This window comes from Miscanthus floridulus, chromosome 1 (genome assembly GCF_019320115.1).
Source record: "Miscanthus floridulus cultivar M001 chromosome 1, ASM1932011v1, whole genome shotgun sequence".
Lineage (NCBI taxonomy): Eukaryota > Viridiplantae > Streptophyta > Magnoliopsida > Poales > Poaceae > Miscanthus > Miscanthus floridulus.
Genome location: NC_089580.1, coordinates 92,058,036 through 92,078,644, shown reverse-complemented (window position 1 = coordinate 92,078,644; position 20,609 = coordinate 92,058,036). Strand labels below are relative to the sequence as shown.

Below are 20,609 nucleotides of genomic sequence, written 5' to 3'. Positions count from 1 at the left end.
TCAGAGCTTAATTAGGTAAAGTGATCTACATGAACAATGTTCCATTAGTCATCCTAAGTGTAGCTAAGGTGCTTTAATGACCAACATCAAACATTTACACTTATTCACTCATGATCATAAGCATACACAAAGGAAACATGAAATAACAAGATATGTTTCACATGTTTCAATCATATGTTTCACATTTAAAAGCTTATATATGAATGCTTGATGCTTATCCTCATGCAAAGCAAGTCAAATTATGCAAGCCTAACACCTAGGGTGTTATAGCCTCCACAACTCAAGATTACATCTCATCATCAGAGTACATAATAATCTAGCGGAAAACATATATTACAAGTCTTATTGAATTTAACAAGTTAATTATACAACATTAAAGAAGACAATTACTCAATTCAATCATATGTAGTGAGAACCAACTACTATCTTACCAACACCTCTATGCTACGGGTCACTCATATAGCTAATAACTAGTGGTTGCCCTACCCATGGGCGTCGCCACCATAAGTTGGACGGCTCCTACCATTCACCCACTTTGCCACCGACGACAAAGTGAGATGGCCGCCAATGTCCTTTACCTACAAAACAACTTAATGGCAGCATCATGAGTACATTACGTACTCATGGAACTTAATTTTAACATATAAATATCTGGTCGATGCAAAGGAATTAATAGGCATCTGTATGTTTGCATAAAAGCGCAAGATTCATAATTAGATGTGTTAGCATTAAAGATTCATGATAGTAATATAAGTGTTCCACATATGTAATTCATATCACCAACAAGTTTCATCATCAACACTACAATGGGTACAGAAGAAGGAACAACCGATTCAGTCCCAAAGGACTTCAGGCTTTCAAAACTCTATAGAGGTGTACAACTATACCCACATGGAGAAATGGGATGAACCTCCACATCTCGAGCACTAGAGATAAGGGTTGCCTCACGTCTCCAACCTTTCCCTAATCCGACCTGAGTGTCACATGAAAGGTTCAAGCAGGTGCCTGGTCAATGTCCCAGACATTCCCGACCGATGTCACCCCCTTGCCAGTTTCACGGATAAACATGTCACAATTAGTTACTTGGCTTATCGACCCCATTTGTGACATGTGGTTTGTACGGGTGATTACTCGGACTCACTATCCCAATGAACGGTCCTTAGCTGCTCCACGAGCTATGTCACTTGAGATTCCACACTCACAGTGACCTTACCACTTGCAAGATTAGAGAGTAACAAGGTGACCATCAGATTATGTCTCAAGTTAAGGTTGGTCCCTTAAGGCAGGTTTGGGAGACCAAAGGGTTTTGATACTTGTTTTGCTTTGAAATCATTTCTCCTTTTGAAAGGTAAAGCTTTCACAAACAAATTGGTTTTCCCAAAGCCTTTCTAAAGCGACACCTTTGAAACTAGAAGGGATCAAGACTTTATAAAACAAAACCTTTTTGCAAGCCTTTTGTTTGATAAATCATTTGCAATTCATTTTGGAAACAAATCCTCACTCAAATATTTTTCACAAAGGGATCCATGGTAAAACTTGGTAAGCAATGAAACATCACTTAGGTGTAAACACCAATTGCATACGGACATGGGTTTCCCAAAATTTCAGCAAACTAGCATAAGAATAAATTGCAGAAATTTAAATCCATATAGTACCACTTGCACCAAATAAGCATGCACCAGTGGCACCCATGCGATTGACGCTATATGGACAACGTTCCATACGTTATCGCCAACGTATTCACTTCCTATACATGGTACTATACAAAAGCAATACTTGATTTGCCTTTAACAAGTAAGGCAAGTTATATGTTCATGATAGGAAGCATGTCATTATGGCACAATTCTTAAGCATGGTATTGTATTGTGTGTGAGATTGAGCATATTAATATGTACAGCAAGATAGCCAGTCATGGTTTATGTATAATAGTGAAGCTAAATATACATACAAGATGTGGAACATGTCATTTGTAAGCATGGCAAGGTATATGAAAGTGAGCTTATCTTTAAGTACCATAGGGGTAACAAAGCATGGTATTATAGAATTTAAATCTTAGCAAGAGCTTATATACTAAGTCATAGTTCTTATATAGCAAGTGAAACAAAACACATGTATGATGTGGAGCATGTTATTAAGATTTCACAATTTTTAAACTTGTCATGATATGTAAAATTAAACATGTTAAGAAGTACCATAAGGGTAGCAAGACATGGCTATATAGAAATTATATCTTAGCAAGAACTCATGCTAAATCATGGCAATAAACAATTAAGGTGCTTGCTGAAATCCTGGATTACTAACACCCATATGCAATCCCAAGTCACACAACATGAATCAAAGATTTTATAAAACATAGGTCTATAAACATTTCCTACATTTCCTAGTTATCTCTCATTCTCACTCGGTTCTAACTAACTCCAACTCTCAAAACCTAGCTGACTATACCTAATCTTTGCTCCTATTTAACCCATTCCATTCTCGGTGATAGACAAGATGAGCCAAATAGTGGCTTAACAAAATTGAATAAGCATAAGGGAAGAGTGGAACTAGTAGCTAAATTATAATTCCAATAAGATTTTAGGTGAAATAGTTTATATTTTAGTTGCCCACCCAACTAGCTAACAACCTAGGACCACATCTTTTAGTTAAGTTTCCGATGCTCATGTATTCCCATGCTAAGTTGTTCCTTGACCGCGTGGCTAAAGTGTATGACAGACAACCATATGCTCCGATACCCCGATGTGAGGGACCCACTGCGTTTATTCACTTAAAACGAGTGTCATCCACTTAACCAGCTCAATTTAAGCAAACCAACCTTGACGACTCCCCCAGGAGCACGCATGGCAACTCCTCTTCAGGATCAGGTTGAGTATCATATCACGATAGCCTCCACAACTCAAGATTACATCTCATCATCATAGTACATAATAATCTAGCAGAAAAAATATATTACAAGTCTTATTGAATTTAACAAGTTAATTATATAACATTAAAGAAGACAATTACTCAATTCAATCATATGTAGTGAGAACTAACTACTATCTTACCAACACCTCTATGCTATAGGTCACTCATATAGCTAATAACTAGTGGTTGCCCTGCCCATGGGCATCGCCACCATAAGTTGGACGGCTCCTACCATTCACCCACTTGCCACCGACAACGGGGTGAGATGGCTGCCAATGTCCTTTACCTATAAAACAACTTAATGGCAGCATCGTGAGTGCATTTCGTACTCCCAGGACTTCATTCTAACATATAAATATCTAGTGGATGCAAAGGAATTAATAGCATATGTATGTTTGCAAAAAAGCACAAGATTCATAATTAGAAGTATTAGCATTAAAGATTCATATTAGTAAGATAAGTGTTCCACATTTGTAATTCATATCACCATCAAGTTTCATCATCAACACTATAATGGGTATAGAAGAAGGAACAACTGGTTCTGTCCTGAAGGACTTTAGGCTTTCAAAACTCTATAGAGGTGTATGACTGTACCCACACAGAGAAATGGGACGAACCTCCATATCTCGTGCACTAGAGATAAGGGTTGCCTCACGTCTCCAACATTTCCCTAATCCAACCTAAGTGTCACATGAAAGGTTCGATCGGGTGCCTGGTCAATGTCTCGAACATTCCCGACCGATGTCACCCCCTTGCCAGTTTCACGGATAAACAGGTCACAATTAGTTACTTGGCTTATCAACCCCATTCGTGACATGTGGTTTGTACGGGTGGTTACTCAGACTCACTATCCCAATGAACGGTCCTTAGCTGCTCCACGAGCTATGTCACTTGAGATCCCACACTCACGGTGACCTTACCCCTCACAAGATTAGAGAGTAACAAGGTGACCATCAGATTATGTCTCAAGTTAAGGTTGGTCCCTTAAGGCAGGTTTGGGAGACCAAAGGGTTTTGATACTTGTTTTGCTTTGAAATCATTTCTCCTTTTGAAAGGTAAAGCTTTTGCAAACAAATTGGTTTTCCCAAAGCCTTTCTATTGTGACACCTTTGAAACTAGAAGGGATCAAGACTTTATAAAACAAAACCTTTTCGCAAGCCTTTTGTTTGATAAATCATTCGCAATTTGTTTTGGAAACAAATCGATTTTGGAAAGGACTTAGACTCTCTTTTGAATAGGGGAAGACCTGCCACAAGGATTTATAATTATCCTAGTCTTATTTGATTACCTAAGAATCAAATTTTTAGTAGTTGATTACCCCGGTGTAGCATCCTACTCGTGCAAGCATGAGTTCCCTTCTCATACTCAACTTCTACCGTTACTAAGCAAGTAAGCAATTAAGTGCTACCAACCCATTGATTAAATGAAGGCTCTAATTAATTGGTGAGTAATTCTAACTTAGTGAAGCATCATTAAGTTATTAACCAAATCTACATGAGATGCATAACTCATAATGAAACACAAATAAGTATCCAAAATAGGGTTCATAGTAGTGGGGTGTCTGCTTGTTGGAAGAGCAAGGTTCCCTTAGCTTGGAACGTCACTTGGCGTGTCTCCGATATCGAGTACCTATATGTATGCACATGTATGAGATATGTATGTATGCATGTCATCGTATGAATATAGTAAATATGATGTCCATGTGTGCTATGATATGCTTAGACATGTGTATGATTAACTATTAGGTACATGGTACTAGGTGTGTGTAACATGTGTGTGTAACATAGCATTACTGTGTTGTCAGTATGCACTGACGGATGCTCCGTCATGGCTCATGGATGCTCCATCAGGTTTGGGACTTAGACATCTTCGGTGTTTAGTCCTCATCGGACGGTCCGTGATATACAATGGACACTTCGGTAAGAACTAGGAGCTCTCGGGTTTATTTACAGACCAAGCTCTATAATTCGGCGGACACTCTGGTGGTGAGCACGGACACTCTGCCAAATTATAGTATGTGAGACCCAAGAGATAAGCTTAATTGCATGAACGTAATGAGATGGTGCACAAAACATGTCTCATAAACATCACATGCCCAAGCCAAGCTAACAAAGCAAGTTTCATGACTTTAGAGACATAGAGAATAAGTTGTCTATTTAGTACGCTATAAATGCATTATTCTTAATCAAAATTAAGATATACTTGTTGGTGTCAATATCATGCCTCGATGATAGACAATATCCTAAAGAACACAACAAAACTTGTTTTATAATTTTTGGAGTTCAAATGAATCTTCTATGACCTTTAGAAGTTGTGGACGTGCTGCTGTGGTACAACGGACAGTCCACCAGTGAAAACCTATGCACATGGGGCATTTTGCTAGGACGAACACAGGCGCTGATGGACTGTCTGCGAGAACGACAGACCATCTTGTAAAACGATGAATAGCTCGGGTGTAAAAACATTAGAGATGATTCTAGGGGCATCCAGGCTCCAAATCGAATGCGATTTGTTTCTATGGCTTACTAGTGATGTAGGGAAGCTTCTACAAGTGATGGATGTGACATGCATGGTGTGTGTTGAGCTCGATTTCATCCATGGTGGTGGTGGCCATGGATGAGAGGTGAAGCTCGTGGGATGGCCATGGGAGGTTGAGGGAAATGGTTGGAGACTTCAGGTATGTGCTCACCACATTGTTGGCAACCTCTAGTAGTAGTAGCTTGGCTTGGTCTTCCTTGAGGATGGAGATTGACTTTGAGGCACCATGGGAGCTCTAGAAAGAAGATGAAGCTTGGGAGTTCTCCTCCTCCAACTTCAGCGAGGTGGTGGCGTGTTCAAAGCTCTAGTTTGGTTTTGGTGAATTGATGAAACCCTAAGTGCTAACCTAGTTTATCAAAGTGATTATGAGATAGGTAGTACTACTCCAAGTGGTGAAGCAAATGAAAATCATGGCATGATGATGATGATGATGATGGCATGGTGATGATCAAGTGCTTGGACTTGGAAAAGAAGAAAGAGAAAATAAAAAAGCTCAAGGCAAAGGTGAAATTGATAGGAGCTTTTCGGTTTGGTGATCGAGACACTTAGAGAGTGTGATCACATTTAGGATCAATAGCCATACTATTAAGAGGGGTGAAACTCATATCGAAATGTTGTTATCAAAGTGACACTAGATGCTCTAACTCATTGCATATGCATTTAGGATCTAGTGGAGTGCTAACACCCTTGAAAACATTTGTGAAAATATGCTAACACACATGCACAAAGGTGATACACATTGTGTTTAGCACTTGGGAGCAAGGGTTCAAAACTTCACCGGCGGAGTGTCACCAGCGCCCTGTACAGAAAATATAGGGTTTCATAGAGCGCACCGGATGCTGGTCACGTAGTGACCGGACACTAGGGTTCTATGTCCGGTCAGTGGCACACATGAAGGCCACCCTTGGTCTCTTAACCGGACGTAGGCGATCGGACTCTGGCTAAACACTGTTTAGCATCCAGTCGTATTGATGTGGCGGCGCACAGAGAAGAGGGAGAATGATCGGACGCTGAGTGTGTCCGATCGATGGTGACCGGACGCGTTCGGTCACCACTGGTACCTTACTTGAAGTGATCAGACGCTAGGGTCCTACGTCCGGTCGTACACTATAGTGCGTCCAGACATAGCTTAAATGTACTAATGATCGTTGAGATCGGGCGATCAGCATTTGAAGTAGGAGCCACGTGGCGTACATTGAGCGACCAGACGCTAGGGTCCTACGTCCGATCGATCTAACCAGTGTGTCCGATCACCCTAAATTTTCAGTGAACAGAGAGCCAATAGCTCTATTCATGGGGCTCTCTATTTAAGCACCATAGCCAACTCAAGCTCACTCTCTTGGCCATTTGCATTGACATAGCAACCTTGTGAGCTTAGCCAAAGCCCTCCCACTCATCTCCATCATTGATTCATCATCTTTGTGAGATTGGGTGAGAATCCAAGTGCATTGCTTGAGTGATTGCATCTAGAGGCACTTGGTGTTCGTGTTTCGTTGCCGAATTCACTTGTTGATCTTGGTGGTTGCCACCACCTAGATGGCTTGGTGTAGTGGAGGAGGATTGACACGAGTTGGTGATTGTTCATGGCCATCTCCAGTGATTGTGAAGGGACTTGTACCTTCCTTGGTGAAGCGCCGAAAGTTAACCCTAGTGAATTGATTGTGTCATTGAGTTACCTCACTTGTCGATAGGTTCTTGCGGTGTCCAATTGTGTGAACGAGGTTCGTACAACACCTCTTAGCCACCGAACCACTAAGTGTTGGTCGACACAATGGGAACGTAGCATGTTGGCAAGCATGTGAACCTCGGAAGAAAATTGGTTGTCTCTTGCCCTTTGGTATTCTCTCGGTGATTGATTTAGTGTTCATCTTGTGATTGGTTCACTCCTCTACACGGCGATATTATCACCCTACTCACTTATTTATATTCTCTCAAACTAGTTGTAGCAAGCTCTTTAGTGTAATCAGAATTGAGAGCTTGTGTCGGGTTCATAAACCCGGGGTCCCTCATGGACCGGCTTCCCAGCAAAGGCTTGGCAAGCAGACAAATGCTACGAACAACATGCAGCTCTTGGGCCAGCCCTAGTACCTAAACGATAGGCTAGAAGGGCGGTCCAAATCTCCACCTGGAAGGCCTAGCCAAGGAGGAATGGTGCCCGCTTCCGACTCCGGCCCGTCTCTCCGACCAGAGCACTCGCTTTGGTCTCCAGCCCACCTTCGGATGGCCTCTCCGACCAAAAGGCCTAGCCCAACACAACTTCCGACTTCGACCCGCTTCTTCGACCAGGGATGCACCAAACCTCTGCTTACAAAACCTCTCCGGCTAGCGCAATCAGAGCTGACTAGAACCAACCGACCGAGGACGCCCGCTCGGTAAGGACCAGGAAACGAACGGAGAAAGTAAGGCTAGACGCACAAGTCAAACCATAATACCTAGGACCATACCCTATACACCTACAGAAATAGTACTCAGTGACCTCCCTAGCACGACAGAACCTAAGAAGTGTTCTAGGCACCGACATTTTCCCCTACAGTATTGTGGGCGCCATTAACTCCATACGGTAAGGCTCCCCACATGCCTCTGGGCATCGATAGTGTTGTGGGTGCCGACATTTACCATACCAGGTGAACATGGTAAAACCCCTTGCATGCCTCTAGGTATCAATAGTGTGACAGGCGCCAATGTCTACCATACCCGAAGAAGACAACACAACCTCCCACGTGCATCTAACATTCAACAATATTGTGGGCGCCTACCATCATCCTGTACCCACCGACGTGGGCAACAAGGCTTAGTAGCATACGTACTCTCTCCCTCTCACTTGTAAGGCCATCCCCTTCATCTATAAAAGGAGATGCGCTCTCTTCCAATAGATAGGTTGATTCGATCGATCAAGTTCACTAGTACATAGTAGCAGAACCACCAGGTTAAAACCATGAGCACACGCTTGAATACTTAGCTCATAGCAAGGCTCCCGTCACTCTCGGCCCTTCTGACCAGAGTCCGACCAGACCTCTTGTACCCCCCATCTTTCTCCTTCTTGTTTGTAACCCCACTACAAACTTCGAGCACCTAGGCTCAGGAATAAAGTCACTGACCGACTCAAACTAGACGTTGGGCACATTGCTTGAACTAGTATAAACCATGTGTCATTGAGTGCTAGGCCACCTCCAATCACAACGTACGACAAAACTACAAATATTTATATGTTGGTCACTTTCTGCACCGACAGTTGGCGCCGTCCATGGGGAAGACGCTATACGTTCAACACTTTTGGTCATCGGATGGCCCACTTTTCTACCACCTTCGCCATGGTGGGCTCAAGCAATACTACTCGCTTTGGCTCACTGGAGTTTCCTGCACTCCCACCTGTTGGGATGTGGGTTCCACCCGTCTTCAAGTCGTCCTAGGCCTTCCTCTTTGGAAGCCTAGACTTTGTCGCCGACCGGCTCAGCATACTACACCTCCATGAGGAGGCACTTGTTTCGGCGCCTATCGGAGGGGCGCCCTCCATCGGCTCTAGGATGCACGATGACTTCAACGATGAGGCATCTACGCTTCATTCTGAGCAAACTCTCTGCTCAAACCCCACTATGAGTAATATGGATACTACTATTCACTCTCTATTTACTATCTCCCGCCGATTATCCGGAGGGACCGTATTAACCACACCACGAACACCGTATGATCAGTTCCCCTATGGCCTCACATCCCCCATGGATGCATGTGCTTAGGGGCTCTGAAGGACGCTGGCGCCATCCCCTCTCACATCCAAATTCATGGGAATGGCGAGCTATCCTCCTACCACTTTCCATGAACTCCTGAATGACGAGGGTGAGAGCGATGGCTCCAGTATCGGCGATGTGGCACCTAGCCACCGTCTGTCCTAGGAGTGCGCTATGGCGGACACTCTGGGACAGTCGCCTATGGTTGCAGAGTTTGTGTAGACTCACACCCGTCTAGACCCACATGCGGGGGCCCTCACGTTTGCATAAGAGCACGTCGAGGAACTACGACAACAATGGCAGAACCAGCCACCGCCTGCGCTGGCACGCTCGGTGCGACACATTGCGCCCCATGCGCATGACCTGGCTGGCGGCGCCCGGGGTCACACCCGCTAGGTCCAACATGACATCATGAATGAGGGGAATGATCCCCATAGTTCATTTGGGCTAGCCAGAACATCGCTGCTATGGCAATGCTTCTACGTGGTGTTCTCGAGCCCATTGACCCCCAGGAGCGGGCGGTCTACCGGAACCTCCGAGTGCTGGTAGAAGCCATCGCCGTCCAACAGGCAGAAATCTCTACATCGCGACTCTGACATGCAACCTCTCTCCCCACCAGGGGACTAGGGACACACTAGATGGATCGCTCCATCCGCTCACCACTACAGCCGCTAAGTGTAGCTTGGGAGGCAGCGGCCGCACCATGGTCTGACCTAGCGCCTGCTCTATGCCAACCGTTGGTACATGAATGGCTTGGCCTGCACCAAGACGCTTGCAGCATCATTAGCAACCAGCATTAGGCCTAACATGATGATGACGTCCACTGGGCGGTGATGAGGGTAGGCGACATGGGTCCTGGCTAAACCATCGAGGAGAGCGATGAAATGCGCCCCAAGCATGGTCGCTGGCTAGACAACCAGAGTCCCAGCCCTAAGGGCCTAGGACCATGGGCCTTTGACTAACATATCCAGAGAGCATCATTCCCATAGCACTTCTGACTAGCCACCAACATCACCAAGTACACCAGGGAGACAAACCCCTGTATTTGGCTCAAAGATTTCTAGCTCGTCTGCCGAGCCGGAGGGGTGGATGATGATTATTTCATCATTTAGTATCTCCCCATCTGTGTGGGGGAACATGTTCAGTCATGGCTTGAATTCCTCCCACATGACAACATCTGCGACTGGGTGGACCTCAAGAGGGTCTTCATTAGAAATTTCTAGGGGACGTATGTCTGCCCTAGAAACTCCTGGGACCTCAAGAGCTGCCAGTAGGAGCCTAGTGAGTCCCTGGGGGATTACATCCACAGGTTCTCCCAATGATGCAACTCCCTCCTTGATGTCGTCGACGCAAACATCATCAGCACATTCCTCTCTGAGACAACCTGCGAGTCCCTGATCCACAAGCTTGGCTACCTGAAGCCCCATACCACCCGTGACCTGCTCGACGTTGCCACTAACCACACATCTGGCGAGGAGGCCATTGGAGTGGTCTTCAATGGAGGCCAGGACAAAGGCAAGGCCAAGCGCACGGACCAAGATGAGGGGCCCTCCACATAGAGGGGTAAGAAGAACAAAAAGGATCGGCGTCGATCGGACAACACCGTGTTGGTCGCCGTGGCTGATCACATGGGCAAGCAGCCCCAATAGGGACTGCCTAACCACTTCAACAAGCTGATGGACAACCCGTGCACTAACCACGCCCACCCCATCAAACACCTCTACAAGGACTATGAGCTCCTCAAACATTTCCTATGATAGGCCGACAGGACAAAAGAAGGAGATGGCAAAGAGGCGGTAGCTAAGAAAGGAGGCATGGTAGGCAAGGGCGGAGATGACTTTCCTGACCCTGAGGAATGCATCATGATCTTCGGTGGATCCAACACCATCTGGTCCAAGCGCCAGCACAAGCTACGCTATAGGGAGGCATGCGCCACCGAGACGGTCGTCCCCTCCTTCCTCAGCTGGTCGGAATCTCTGATCACCTTCGATCAGAGGGACCATCCCTCCCACATCGTGAGACTAGGACATTACCCGCTCATCATCGACCCCATCGTCTGCAAGAAGCGCCTCACCAAGGTGCTAATGGATGGAGGCAGCGGCCTCAACATCCTCTACGTCGACACCCTTGACGCCATGCGCATCCTTCGGTTGGAACTCTACCTAGTGGGCTCTCCCTTCCATGGGGTGATCCCGAGAGTGTAGGCATACCTGCTTGGGCAGATCGACCTACCTGTCACATTTGGCAACCGAGCCAACTTCCACTCAGAGGTCCTCACCTTCGAAGTGGTGGACTTTCTAGGGTCCTACCATGCCATCTTAGGGCAGCCATGCTACGCCAAATTCATGGCAATCCCCAACTACACCTACCTCAAGCTAAAGATGTCGAGACCAAACGACATCATCACCATGAGCAGTGCCTTTTCACACCCTTTCACGTGCGACCGCAAGCATTTCAAGCTCGCCACCGCGGTCATTAACTTGTTCGAGCTTCCGCGGCTCAAGGAATCATCAACGCCAGTAGTCCCAGACTACAACAAACCAAACTCCTCAACAGCCTTCTGCCTGCTCGAGGAAACCAAGGCGGTGGGAATCAACCCTACCAACCCAACCAAAATAGTGCGGATCGGGACCTAGCTTCTGGCCAAATAGGAATGCGAGCTCATTAATTTCCTGCATGCCAATTACGATGTCTTCACATGGAAGCCATCCAACATGCCGAGCATACCATGGGATGTCACCGAGCACGCGCTGCGCCTCATCCCAGGCTCAAAGCCTACTAAGCAACGCCTGCGCCGTTTCAACGATGAAAGGCGCAGAGCCATAGGCGAAGAAATTGCCAAACTCCTGGCAGCCAGATTTATCATAGAGGTATTCCACTCCGACTAGCTTGCCAATCCCATTCTTGTTAAAAAGAAGACCGAGAAATAGAGAATGTGCGTTGATTATACTGGCCTCAACAAAGCGTGTCCAAAGGATCACTTTCCTTTGCTGCGCATAGACTAGATAGTTTACTCCACCTCGGGTTGTGAGATCCACTCCTTTCTGGATGCCTACTCGGGCTATCACCATATCATGATGAAAGAGTCCAATTAGCTCGCAACCTCGTTCAACACCCCGTATGGTTCGTACTGCTACGTAACCATGCCTTTCGGCCTAAAAAACGCTGGCACCACCTACCAAAGGTGTATGCAGCAATGCTTCACTAACCAAATCAACCCACTCGACCAGCCTGATCAAGCCGAGCGGCCAAGACCAATGATCGTCGTCTATGTTGATGACATAGTGGTCAAAACGACTCAAGCTTGTGACCTAATCACAAACTTGGCCGCAATGTTTGCGAACCTCCAAAGGTTTAATATCAGATTGAATCCTGAGAAATGTGTTTTCAAGGTTCCAAAGGGGAAGCTGCTAGGATACATTGTGTCCGAGCACGGCATCGAGGCCAACCCTAAAAAATCACGGCCATTTCTAACATGGGCCCCATACGCAACGTCAAGGGCATGCAAAGGCTCACCGGCTATCTAGCCGCTCTGAGCCGGTTCATCTCTTGGCTCGGTGAATGAGGGATGCCACTCTACAAGCTCCTCAAAAAGATGGATGTCTTCATCTGGACTGAGGAAGCTCAGCAGGCTCTAGAGAGCCTCAAAGCGTCCCTAACATTGGCCCCAATCCTCGTTGCTCCCAAACGAGAAGAACCCCTCCTCCTCTACGTCGCGGCCAGCAACCATGTGGTAAGCGCCCCCTGATCGTTGAAAGGGAGGAACCAGGACACCACCTTAAGGTCCAGTGGCCCGTATACTTTGTCGGGGAGGTACTAGCTGACCCCAAGGTCCGGTACCCCCAGGTGCATAAGCTCCTATACGCCATGCTGATGGCGACCTAGAGGCTCTGCACTACTTCACTAACCATGAAGTCACGATCGTCACTTCATACCCGCTTAGAGACATCGTCCGCAACCGTGATGCCACAGGACGGATCTCCAAGTGGGCACTCTAACTTATGGACCACGACATTAGGTATATCCCCTGTACCGCCATTAAGTCTCGAGCTCTCACGGATTTTATTGTCGAATGGACAGAGGTCCAGCTACCAACCCCAGACATCACCCACGAGTACTAGACAATGTACTTCGATGGGTCCGTCATGGCGCTCAGATTGAGGGCTGGAGTGGTTCTGATCTCCCCAAATGGGAGTAGGCTCCGCTACGCCATCCGCCTCCACTTTTCAGCCTCAAACAACACCGCAGAGTATGAGGCCCTCATCAATGAACTACGCATCGCCATCGAACTTGGTGCTACATGACTCTATGTTCGTGGTGACTTAGAGCTGGTCATCGATCAGGTCATGAAGGAGTTCTCCTACAAAAGCCCCCTCTTGGCAGCATACTGCCAAGAAGTGCCCAAGTTCGAGGACAAATTCTAGGGAATCGAGCTGCATCACGTCCCCTAAAAGGACAACGATGCCGTCGATTTTCTCATAAAATTGGCCGCTAGGCGGGATCCATCCTCGGGTAGGGTCTTCATCAATGATCTCCATGAGCCGTCCACCTGTGTCCTGGAAGGTCCGATCTAGACACACCCCAATGCCAAGTCGGCGCCCGGGGGCTTTGACCCTGACGCCAAGCCGATGCTCGGGGGCTCCAACCCCAGTGCCTCTATGACAACGTCACCCGCTGACGTCGCCGTATTGGCACTCGTTCAAACCAACTGGCGAGCGCCGCTACTCACCTACCTCCTCGAGGAGGTTCTTCCGCCCGAAAGGACTAAAGCCCGATGGATCGCTCGACACGCCAAGACCTTCGTCGCGCTCGGTGATGAACTCTACAAATGGAGTCCATCGGGGGTGCTCATGAAGTGCATCCCCACCAACCAGGGGAAGCAGCTCCTCCTCGAGGTCCATGCCGAGATCTACGGACATCACGTGGCCCTAAGGTCGCTGGTCAGAAAAGCCTTTCGCTAAGGTTTTTACTGGCCCACCGCACTATGAGATGCAAAGAAGGTCATCCGTAGGTGTGAGGGATGCCAATTCTATGCTCGATAAACACATTTGCCGACACAGGAACTTCAAACCATCCCCATCACCTAGCCATTCGTAGTCTGGAGCCTCGATATGGTAGGACCCCTCAAAAAGGGCCTGGGAGGCTTCACTCACCTACTCGTAGCAGTTGACAAGTTCACCAAGTGGATAGAGGCCAAGCCCATCACCAACATCCGCTCGAAAGAGGCGGTCAAATTCTTCCTCGACATCATCTACCGATTCAGCGTTTCTAATTGTATCATCACTGACCATGGGACTAACTTCACTAAAAAGAAGTTCCTAGACTTCAGTAATGGATATAGCATCAGGATCGACTGGGCCTCGGTCGAACACCCACGTACTAACGGTCAGGTTGAGCGTGCCAATGGCATGGTCCTCTAAGAACTTAAGCCACGCACCTTTGACTGACTCAACAAATACAACGGGCGATGGGTTGTAGAGGTCCCAGCGATCCTCTGGAGCCTAAGAACAACCCCGAACTGATCCACAGGGTTCACACCCTTCTTCCTAGCCTATGGAGCTGAAGTAGTACTACCCTCCGACCTCGACCACGGTGCCCCAAGAGTGAAGGCTTTCGACCACAACCGAGCCATAGAGGCTCAGCAAGACACAGTTGACCTACTCGAGGAGGCCCACGAGATGACTGTCATCCGCTCCGCTCGCTACCAGCAAACTCTCCGCAGGTACCACGAAAGGAAGATCAGGGGGAGGATCCTCAAAGTCGGCGATCTCGTACTCAGGAGAGGTTCATACCATTGCAACTCTGATCTAGACACCCCTCCCCTTAGAGAAATCTCATCCTCGAGATTCAAGAAAGACCGAGGTGAGGGAAGACGTCAAGGTAATTTGGAGTAGGATACATGGCTCAAGAATTCCCAAGTTGACAAGGTGACTTTGAGAGTAGAGGTTAGTTGGACAAGGGTGTCTCTCAAAGGAGAGTGCATTTAGCATGGGTTGGTATAGGAAATGATAAGCAAATTTATATCATCCATGTAAGAAGGATATCATGGACTAGATATCAAATAATGATTTATCGGAGTCACTTATCGCATCAAGGAGAATATTTGGGAGGAGCATCACTTTCAATAAGAAGGTCCATCGATGAAGTGCTACAACGGTCATGACAACTCCGCCTTTGATACTCGGGGGCATCCATAAGCTACTCACGTGGCCACGATCCACGTGGAGCCTTGGTTTCCTTGCATCCTCAAAGGAGAGATGTTCATACCATTGCAACACACACCATTTATCGATATCTTATTGACAAGAGCAATCCAACAAGGATTTAAAAAGATGGCAAGGATGTGACCAAGACATACAAGGAGATATGTTGGCCACCGATGAATTTTGAAAGAGTCATGCAAGTTAGGATAGCTCATTAGCGTGGGTCTAGGATGGATCATGATAACATATTCCTCGACGCCTGCGCACACTTAGCAGCACCACCATGTGGCTGCAACCAGTGTTTTCCTAAATGCTAAACGGTAAACCGTCGGTCACCAACCGTTTAGCCATTATTCGGGCAAAACGTCCCATTAAACGGGCTAAACGGCCAATTAAACGGGGTAAACGGGTGATTAAACGGAAACGGCGCACCACCGTGTAGCATTTACACGGTGTTTAAACGGGCTAAACGACCGTTTAGGCGAACAATGGCTGCAACACACAGGGGACTCCAGGTTCCGTCGCGGCACCAAGGTCAGCGATCACAATATCATGATAGGGTACACCAACAAAGGTAATCCCAACTAGCACAAGATAAACTTGGGTAGACCAAGGAATATAGCAAGGATGTAGATAGGAAGACAAGGCATAAGACATTCATCCACACATAGAGGGTCTAGCCAAGCAACTCGAAGAAAATGAGGCTCAAGCAATACTATAAAGGGCCTCATTGGATAGAGAAAATGACGCTCAAGCAATACCATAAAGACATTCATCCACACATAGAGGGTCTAGCCCAGGGCAAGCTAACAAAGTAAGTTTCATGACTTTAGGAGACATAGGGAGTAAGTTGTCTATTTAGTATACTATAAATGCATTATTCTTAGTTGAAATTATGATATAGTTTTTGGTGTCAAGATCATGCCTAGATGATAGACAATACCCTAAAGAACGCAACAAAACTTGTTTCATAATTTTTGGAGTTCAAATGCATCTTCTATGACCTTTACAAGTTGGGTTGTGCTGCTCTGGTACAGCGGACAGTCCGCGAATTCGGGCGGACAGCCCGCCAGTGAAAACCTGTGCACGTGGGGCGTTTCGCTGGGATGAACACTGGGGCCGGCGGACTGTCCGCGAGAACGACGGACCATACGATAAAATGACTAACAGCTCGGGTGTAAAAACGTTGGAGATGATTCCCAGGGCATCCGGGCTCCAAATCGAATGCGGTTTATTTCTATGGCTTACTAGTGATGTAGAGAAGCTTCTACAAGTGATGGATGTGACATGCATGGTCTGCGTTGAGCTCGACTTCATCCATGGTGGTGGTGGCCATGGATGGGAGGTGAAGCTCATGGGATGGCCATAGGAGGTTTGGGGAAATGGTTGGGGACTTCGGGTATGTGCTCACCACATTGTTGCCAACGTCCAATACCAGCAGCTTGGCTCGGTCTTCCTCGAGGACGGAGATCGACTTCGAGGCGCCATGGGAGCTCGGGGAGGAAGATGAAGCTTGGGGGTTCTCCTCCTCCAACTTCGGCGAGGTGGTGGCATGGATGCGGTGCAGCAGCTCGCCGGCGTCGTCCTCCCGCCGTTGGGCGGCGTCCTCCTCCTTCCTTCCTTTTTCTTCCTCTCTTCCTCTCCTTCCTCTCCTTCTCTCCTTTCTTTCCTTCTCTTGTTTCCTTGCTCACCATCTTTAATTAAAATTAAATTAAAATGAACAGGGAGTGGATGTTTGATTTGCTCTGGGCCCCTGCTTGTCGGTCACTTGGAAAAAGGAAATGATCATGGTCTCCCATCCTCCTAATCCTAAATATAACGAGGGAGATGTGGTGGGAGAAAAGGGGGGCAGCTGCCAGCCTGGCAAAGGAGGAATGGGACATTCAGATGAACGTCTCTCCTAAGACCCCGCCAAACTATCTAAAATAACACCTCCTCCAACACCAGCACCAAAAACAGCAGCGACGAGACGAGCGAGAATATCAAATCAAATCAGAACCAAAAAGGAGAGGAGCGGAGCCCCTGACGGAGGAGAGAATAGAAGAAACCCCGCGGCCACCCTTTCCTGCCTGTATTTCTCTCTCTTGCGGGAGAGGGAGAGATCAGCGCCAACACCTCCGATTCCCGTGGCCACTGCTTAGTCTCGTCTCCGTGCCCTGTTTCTTTGATTGCATTGGGTGTTGAAGGAAGGAGAAATTAAGATGAGCCTCTTTGGGCTTGGGAGCAAGTATGGCCTCTGTCTACTTCTTGTTCTATCCTGTTGATCCTTTTGTTAATTCTAGGCCAACTGCGTTGATATTTCTTTCTGCCTTCAGATCGTCTCTTCTTTTATTTTTTTAATCTCGTTGTTAGTTTTCTTCAGATTTTTGTTTTGCCTTCGGTAGGTGTGGAAGGTTGCATTTATGATTATCTGAATCTGCAGAAAACAGAGGAGGAAAAGTGAGAGCTTAAATGCTTTTGACCTTGGGAACAATAATGCCTGCACGTCCTCATGCATGGCTGCACTTTTGTGTTTTCCTTTTTAAAAAATTCATGTTTTCTTTTTTTATGTTTGTTCAACGATTTGAATTGACGCACAATGTTATTTCCAGACATTTCATGGATTATTTTGTTCGTGTATTTGCTTTTTCCTTGTGCACTAGCTGTATGTATCTCTGATTAGACTTTGTTTCCATGTGGTTTACTTATGAACAGGAATCAGAAGACGTTCAGGCCTAAGAAGAATGCACCGTCTGGCAATAAGGTCATTGGCGATTTGTAACTTTTGGATGATAACTAGTTCCGTTTTCATAATACTTTTTTGGGGGGACTTTGTCCTTTTACTTCTGATCAAAATCATTCATAACCTCCTTTCCATTGTTACTATTGGAGTCACTCAAGAGTTATAAGACAATACAAAATATAGGAAAGGAAAGTTTACTATTAGGCTCTCGCAGATTACAGATCAGTTCTTTTCTGCCAATACAATGTGCATGGAAGGGCTGAAAACATTTCTTTTCCCTTGTTATTGATATGTTTGATACAGGGTGTGCAGCTGAAGAAACATATTGATGCAACCTTAGGAAGCGGAAATTTGAGGGACGCGGTTCGATTGCCGCCAGGGGAGGATCTCAATGAATGGCTGGCTGTTAATAGTAAGTTTTACATTAATTCGTACATTCTGACGAAAAGGTGTACCGATCTAAGGAAAATATGTACCATGTAACTGTCACATGTGTTGATCACATAGTTGTTGCTTGTTCACAGCTGTTGATTTCTTCAACCAGGTGAACATCCTATATGGTACTCTAATGGAGTTCTGCACACCAGCTACATGCCCAACAATGTCGGCTGGACCAAAGTACGATATATGCTATCTTTGGGAGATATGTGGCCTCAAATGCAGAACCTAATTTGATTGATAAGAGTTTTGAAATGGTGCCAACCAAACTTTCAGGTTTGAGTATAGATGGGCCGATGGGGTCCAGATCAAGAAACCAATAGAGGTTTCAGCACCAAAGTATGTTGAGTACTTGATGGATTGGATCGAAGCTCAGCTTGATGACGAATCCATCTTCCCTCAGAAACTTGGTACTTTATCATAGTAATTCTTTGGCTTTATTACAGCAACAAGGGGTTAAGTCCTAGTGGAGAGGATTTGTGCACTTGTAATGACGGTAGTACCACAATCGCTGAATGGAATATTAAAATTAGCATTCTAGTTTTTATGTTACTATTTGCAATCCTCTACTAGAAGGTTCTAGTTGTAGAGTAGAAATAGTTGTTAGCTGTAGATCATTGTGCCGTTATTAGTGAAGTAGAGTACTGGTAGTGATGCGATGTTACTATGTATATAGTTATCTGAATATACTACGTTTGCAGGAACCCCTTTTCCACAAAATTTCAAGGAAGTTGTTAAGACAATATTCAAGCGCCTTTTCCGTGTTTATTCTCATATTTACCACTCACATTTTCAAAAGATTGTCAGCCTTAAAGAGGAGGCACATCTTAACACTTGCTTCAAGCATTTTACATTGTTCACTTGGGTATGTTGCCTCTTGATTCTTCTTTATCCTCTTGCCTTAATGCGAGTATACCATCTCATGGTGAATATTTTAGTGAACCATGTGCTATTAGTTAGAAACTTCAAAATTTTCATAATTTGGTGAAAACGAAAGAATTTAAAACTGATATGTAACTGCAAAACAGTTAGTGCAATTTTCATTGATTAGTGAGAGTGATATCATTACCATATTTTCTCTTGTTTTGTAATCTGAATATATACGTTAACTGAATGGAAGATCACTTAATTATAGTCTTTTTCTTTTTGAATTGGTTATGTTGTTTGTGCAGGAATTCAAGTTGATTGACAAGGCTGAGCTTGCACCACTTATTGATCTAATTGAATCCATTGTTTCAGTTTGTTGACATGACATCAATGATTATTTGGATCATTTTTTTGGAGGGTGGGGATGGTTACAAGTAAGTGTCCAGTATGAGGGTGGGACTAGAAGAATGGCCAAAAGTTATTTTTCCTTTGTTAATTTTTTGGATGTCTTTCTCTACAATGAGACTTGATCATGTTTGTCTTGTGAAGTCCTGAAGAAATTATTCGGGGCTTAATGAGATAATGTTGTGTATCCTTCTTCTCTTGAATGGCTCCATATGTTCTGTTTGCAACAAGCATTAATTTCTCACTCCTAAAGGACAACATTATTTATCTATCCATGTAATATATTAGTCTTGTTTTATAGATACATCTCTACAAAGGAGTTAATTTCTCTAAGAAAATGCATCTCAAGATGTATTTTTGAGATCATTTGAACACTTAGGTTTGTAGTACTATTCAATGTGACATACAATTCTATTTTTCTTGTTTTTGTTGTTGCAATAAGACAGATGTAATGAAGTCCAATGTAAGGGCTAAAATTTGGAGTTTCAGGAATGTTCGCCTAGAACTTTTGTGAAGTCCAGAAGAGTCAATTTTATGAAAAATTGGCAACTACCCACCCAGTAAAGTGGCCCATTCTTAGCCATCAGACTCGCACAAAACGGCTGATGCATTTTTGAAATGAAAGAAAAAGGATTTTTTTGCAATCGTTATTTCTTGCCTCTGTCATATCATGAAAACCTTTTGATTTAGAATGGGGAGAGATGGCTAAGTGGACTAAAGAGGTGGGTTATTAATCTGTTGCACAATTCTTTTGTATCGAGGGTTCGAATTCCTCTCTATATTCTAGTGAGGCTACTATGAAAT

General features: G+C 45.5%; 1 protein-coding gene across 1 annotated transcript; it reads left to right on the top strand.

The window, feature by feature from the left end:
• The first annotated feature begins 17,338 nt into the window (after positions 1-17,338).
• LOC136489566 (MOB kinase activator-like 1A) lies at positions 17,339-20,058 on the top strand. The gene is made up of 7 exons (XM_066486162.1): positions 17,339-17,600; positions 18,068-18,116; positions 18,399-18,507; positions 18,620-18,713; positions 18,810-18,943; positions 19,235-19,398; positions 19,706-20,058. Exons 1-7 carry the CDS (start codon positions 17,575-17,577, stop codon positions 19,778-19,780), a joined length of 651 nt encoding a protein of 216 aa, XP_066342259.1. The 5' UTR covers positions 17,339-17,574; the 3' UTR covers positions 19,781-20,058.
• Positions 20,059-20,609: the final 551 nt, after the last annotated feature.

Bases quoted from the DNA above. Each gene is read 5' to 3' on its own strand.
- LOC136489566 (XM_066486162.1), top strand. From the start codon at position 17,575: ATGAGCCTCTTTGGGCTTGGGAGCAA. The intron at 17,601-18,067 runs GTATGGCCTCTG...ACTTATGAACAG, and splicing joins CTCTTTGGGCTTGGGAGCAA to GAATCAGAAGACGTTCAGGC. The intron at 18,117-18,398 runs GTCATTGGCGAT...TGTTTGATACAG, and splicing joins ATGCACCGTCTGGCAATAAG to GGTGTGCAGCTGAAGAAACA.